Source organism: Monodon monoceros, unplaced genomic scaffold, assembly GCF_005190385.1.
Source record: "Monodon monoceros isolate NGI ecotype Baffin Bay Population unplaced genomic scaffold, NGI_Narwhal_1 Super_Scaffold_13, whole genome shotgun sequence".
Classification (NCBI taxonomy): domain Eukaryota; kingdom Metazoa; phylum Chordata; class Mammalia; order Artiodactyla; family Monodontidae; genus Monodon; species Monodon monoceros.
Window position 1 is genome coordinate 51,508,807 of NW_021703769.1, and position 5,138 is coordinate 51,513,944.

At 46.2% G+C, this 5,138-nt stretch overlaps 1 protein-coding gene across 1 annotated transcript in view; it reads right to left on the reverse strand.

Moving 5' to 3' along the window:
- CREBBP (CREB binding protein) overlaps window positions 1-5,138 on the reverse strand; it is a 132,068-nt gene that overhangs the window by 37,732 nt on the left and 89,198 nt on the right. The window contains exons 8-12 of the mRNA XM_029221308.1: window positions 4,882-5,028; window positions 3,950-4,067; window positions 3,249-3,420; window positions 2,589-2,633; window positions 194-318 (exon numbers count right to left, since the gene is read on the reverse strand). Coding sequence (XP_029077141.1) covers window positions 194-318; window positions 2,589-2,633; window positions 3,249-3,420; window positions 3,950-4,067; window positions 4,882-5,028 — 607 coding nt within the window. The remainder of the gene's footprint in view (window positions 1-193; window positions 319-2,588; window positions 2,634-3,248; window positions 3,421-3,949; window positions 4,068-4,881; window positions 5,029-5,138) is intronic.

The window sequence follows — 5,138 nt, forward strand, 5'->3', positions numbered from 1 at the left end:
AGAGAGAGAGAGAGAGAGAGAGAGAGAGAGAGAGAGAGAAAGAGAAATATGAAGGAAATAAAGCATAAGCCAAATCCAAAGGAACAAGTACCACAGGATTTCCAGACGATCTACAAGTTTCCTGCTGAGAGAATTTTCCTTATTCGAGCAAGGCCTTCTCAGCACAGCTGAGGCAAATAGAAAAAGCACTTACCCCTGGAACGGAGCCCATGCTGTTCATCGGGACAGAGTGGTTCATGGGGGACGATGCGCGAGGTCCCATGGGAGCTTGTGGCAACTGTACATTCCCCAAGGATATTGGGTTAAATGAATTCATCCCTGTAAATGTACCCACAACGGTTCATTAGGAAAATCATTCACAGGAAAACAGAATGACAACTCACCAAATAAAACTCTAAGCCAAATAAGATGGAACACACACACAACATATACAACTGAAAGGAAAGCACTCAGTTAATCAGAAAAGATGGCTAAATAATAGACAGTTCATATCCAGAGAAGATGGCACCAATGCAGTGGTGGTGAGGGTGATAGGATGGGGTGGGTGGCAGGGCAGCATGAGCACAGGAAGGCAGAAAGTCAGGTAAGCCATGAGTACACAAGGCCGGGGCAGCGCTCGGCACCGAAGCATCCAAGCGACAAAGTAGATGGGGGGAGCGTGGGAAGGCGCTCCCACCATCTATGGAGGAGGTCAGCTAAGGCCAGGGCACCCGTCTGAGCCAACCCCTCAGAGCCTTCTGGAGCACCTGACTCCCATCTCCTCTCCTGCAGGAAGCCTGTTCCCATCACTCCAGGCCTCCCAGCCCTTTGGCTGGGTTTACATTTATTGTTGGAATCTGGGGTGAGACTCAAAACATGGTTTTAGTTTTGCAAGCACATTAAGCATTTAGAAAGTGCCCAAGGGCTGGCAGTTCTCAACCTCAGCCTCCTCTCCATACACTGGAAAGATCTCACTTTCACAGCTACCTTGGCCTTTCCAGAGGTGCCACAGAATGAATGACACCTCACTAGCTGCCATGCAGCTCCAGACCACGAGTCTCTCTCTTTGTAATTTCCCACAATACTCTGTAAACTCTGAGCTCAACATAAATGCTGGTTCAATAAGTCTTAGGCCCGACGCTGGCATTTAACAGAATCCTTGAGGCGCTGCCTTAACACTGTGTAGCATGAGAGGCCGTCAAATAACATGTGCCTCCTTCAGCACCACCAAGAAATGTCACCCTAAGTAACCAGCACAGGCCCAGGACTTTCCAGGAAGCTTATAATACAAAAGTGTCCCACTCTCCTTGAGGATTTTATTAACAAGAGAAGATTTTATTAAATAAAAGATGTACGAAGAAATGGCACCATAAAAAGTCCCTCTTTACAGACCCAGACAGGTCGGTAAGCGGGGCATGCGAGCACGTCCCTAGAAAACGCCTTCCACTCTGCTCAACAGCCACCTCCTCAGATCCCAAAGCAGCAGAGTCTTCCAAGTCATCTCCAACACAGCACTCAGCCACTTTCCTAAGGCTCCATTTCTCTGACTTTGTGATTTCTTTCACCCTTCATATCTAGTCCACCTAAACAAGTCCCTGAAAAGTTTCCTCCACATCAGTTTATCTACCAGGTCTTCTTCAGTACGCAGTACGATCACCACGGCTTTTAAAATGACCTCTTCTCCCCTCTTGAACTACTCTACACACAGCAGCAAGGCCTTGCTTTGGAATCTTCTGGATAGTGTCACCACCTTATTTCACAACCTGTAAAAACATCCTACTGTTCAAGTCTCAATTTGACAAGAGCCATAAAAGCTTTGAAATGACCCTCACCCCCAAACTCCCAAACTAAAATCACTGCTTCAACAACCACCAATAAAAAGACTGCCAGTAGCGCAGCTTGATGAGGGTTCTCTGAGCACAAACCCTCCTCGGCCAGCTGCAAGCAGGCATGGCACCTGTGCTCACAGGGCCCAGAGCAGCCCCCACTTTCCTCACCTTACACCCCCCACCCACAGTGCTCCTGCCCCAGGATGGGCTTGATGCTCAGAAATGTTCTGAAATGTTTCTTTCCCTCACCTCCAATATAATGCTTTTTTTTGGAGACTCTTCCTAAGAATAATGTCTTCTCTTGCCCATCAAAAAAAAAAAAAAAAAAAAAAAAGGGCTTCCCTGGTGGCGCAGTGGTTGAGAGTCTGCCTGCCGATGCAGGGGACACGGGTTTGTGCCCTGGTCTGGGAAGATCCCACATGCCGCGGAGCGGCCGGGCCCGTGAGCCATGGCCGCTGAGCCTGTGTGTCCGGAGTCTGTGCTCCGCAACGGGAGAGGCCACAACAGTGAGAGGCCCGCATACCGCAAAAAAAAAAAAAAAAAAAAAAAAGTTAACTCCTACTTCTGATCTCCTTGGAGAGCTTTCCTATGACCTCCAAACTTTCAAATGCAACAGATATTCATACTACCTGTGGATATGAACTCTGCTCATCAGCAAAAAGGAATGGAAGGAATAAGAGGAGGAGCTACAAAGAAATACAGAGGGAAGAGGACAAACCAATGAACTTTGTGGATGTAGAATGTTAAACCAAAATATGATTCACAACAATAGTTAAATACCTTGAGAAACCTGCATGCGATTCACTGGCAGAGGCATGGGCCCATCTATAATGGCAGGAAAAAAAAAATGGGTTATTTAAAATAATCCTTGGGACTTCCCTGGTGGTCCAGTGGTTAAGAATCCACCTTCCAACGCAGGGGACGGGACGCAGGTTCGATCCTCGGTTGGGGAACTAAGTTTCCACACGCTGGAGGGCAACTAAGCCTGCGCGCTGCAACTACTGAACACGCGGGCCACAACTAGAGAGCCCACGCACCACAACTAGAGAGAAGCTCGCGCGCTGCAACAAGGAGCCCACACACTACAGCAGAGGATCCCGCATGCTACAATGAAGATCCCAACGAAGATTCCGTGTGCCGCAACTATGCAGCCAAAAATAAATAATTTTAAAAAAATTTTTAACTTAATAAAATAATCTTTCAAACTTAAAGAGAAAACCAGGTCCAAAAGTGCTGCGCATTCTGATGCTAGCACACCCGCCTTTCCATGAGAGAGACTCAATGTCTAAACACAGGCCACTGCAGAAGGTCACAGCCACTACCACACAGTTTTCACAGCATAGGCTTCCGGAGAATATAATTCTATATGCTTAGAAATACACACCAAACGCAGAAGGAAAAAGAAGGAAACAGACTAAGGGCTGGAAATGAAGTCCTTACTTGGAGGTCTCACAGGCTGTGCCTGTGGTATCCCAGGAGGCTGTGTCCCGGGGGCTGGTAAGGCTGGCTGGTTACCCAAGATGCCTTGTTTGTGTAAACGCGATCTCCGTTTTTCTTCTAGTTCTTTTTGTATCTTGTAGATTTTCTCTGCTAGTAAGTGATAGTACTCATCCTAAAAAGCAGTAACATTCAATACTAGTTATTTGTAAAAAAAACAAATGATCTGGTTTTGTATGTTCTAACAAACTAATGAACTTTAAATTAAGTACATTGGCACATGTAAGCATTCAGCACTTCTGATAAACCAGTGCCCAGTGATGTTACAGGAGTTATCAGATAGGAGGTACTGAGTGCTCATTACATTCATTCCACAGCTGAACCTCTTCTTGGACACTCACTGACACTGGCAATAACACGGACAAGCGCTGTGAACACTGCCGCTATAAAGTACACCCACGGATTAAAAAAAATTTATATACCTCATTTACCGCTGTAGCGGAGACATCTGTACTCTGTAGTTACAGAACAAGAGAGTTGTACAGGGACCTCATGTCTTAACTGGGAAGTTTCCCTGGTCAGTGCCCTCAAGTGATGAGTCTACCAGACTAACAGATGTCCCCACTTCCAGACAATAAGGCAGACAGATGCAGTTACAGCTCCCATAGGTGCTGTGCATGGCTAGAACACAAATGGCAACCTACCCTGCTGTTGGCAGACTCATACATGTCCCCTTCCACTTTCTTAGCGTAGGCCACCAGGTTCTCCATGCGGCGATCCTTCAGGGCTGCAGGGTCAGGTGTTGGGAAGATGGCTTGGACACTGAAAAGACAACACATACTCTCAATCTACTTTCAATACAATGTCTGTCTATGTGACATGGAAAGAGAAGAAACAATCGTCTACCTATGGGCGCAATACACTGCTGATAGAAACCCCCAATCTCTCTCGCCTAGTTCATGAATACACAAATGAAGTCGCTCTCTGGAGACAATACTGACCTGTCAATTTATCTACAAGTCAAACACACCCATATTTTGCTATTAACGATAAGTGCTGGACCACTCAAAATTCTCATTTTGAATTGCTAATTTTTAACTACTTATTATAAAAACTTTTGATTAAAATAATGAAGGAGAAAACAAATCTCCAAGGGAATCAAGTTAACCTCACCTTCAATTTAACTTAAATAGCTGGAGAAAGTTAACTATTAATTTCCTGTATGTTAAACTGTATGATGGTAGTGTCATGCCATCTGTATTTACTAGGCCCAAATTCCTCCAATTCTCAGGGGTCTCCACAAGTATAACCTTGAGCCACAAAATAAGGCTAAGCTTCTGAGCTGATCCCAGGTCCCTGGTGCATCCCAGAGCTTAGAAAACAGGTCTGGCCCCCTGCAACATGGGTCACAGTTCATGTCCCTCTGTAGGACCCACTGGGGATGCAGCGTCTGGGATTCTCTGGCCTCCCTAAACAAGCATGTGACCCCCTTCAGCTGCTAGGGTACAATCACCTGGGGCCCAAGAGAACACTTAGGAATTAAATCAGACATCGATGAAACTGCAAAACTGTCACATCGCCATCAGTCACAAAATGTTTCCATCACATGTGAATAATGGGCGAGGTGGCCACATACAGTTTATGCACTAGATGGCTCCGCAGGTCCTGAGTGACATGTTCGTGCCAGCCTTTCCGAACGCCAGTGCTGGAAGGAGGTGCTGCTGTGGATATAGTGCTGAGGGTTCCAATGTTTCCAGAGTTTGAGCCGTCATTGATCAGTGGGCTAAGGAAAGAGTAAGATTTATCCAACTAAGGTTCGTCAACCATATGGAACTTTAAACTGTATTGGAGGGAGGGAGGGAGGGAGGGAGGGAGGGAGGAAGGAAGGAAGGA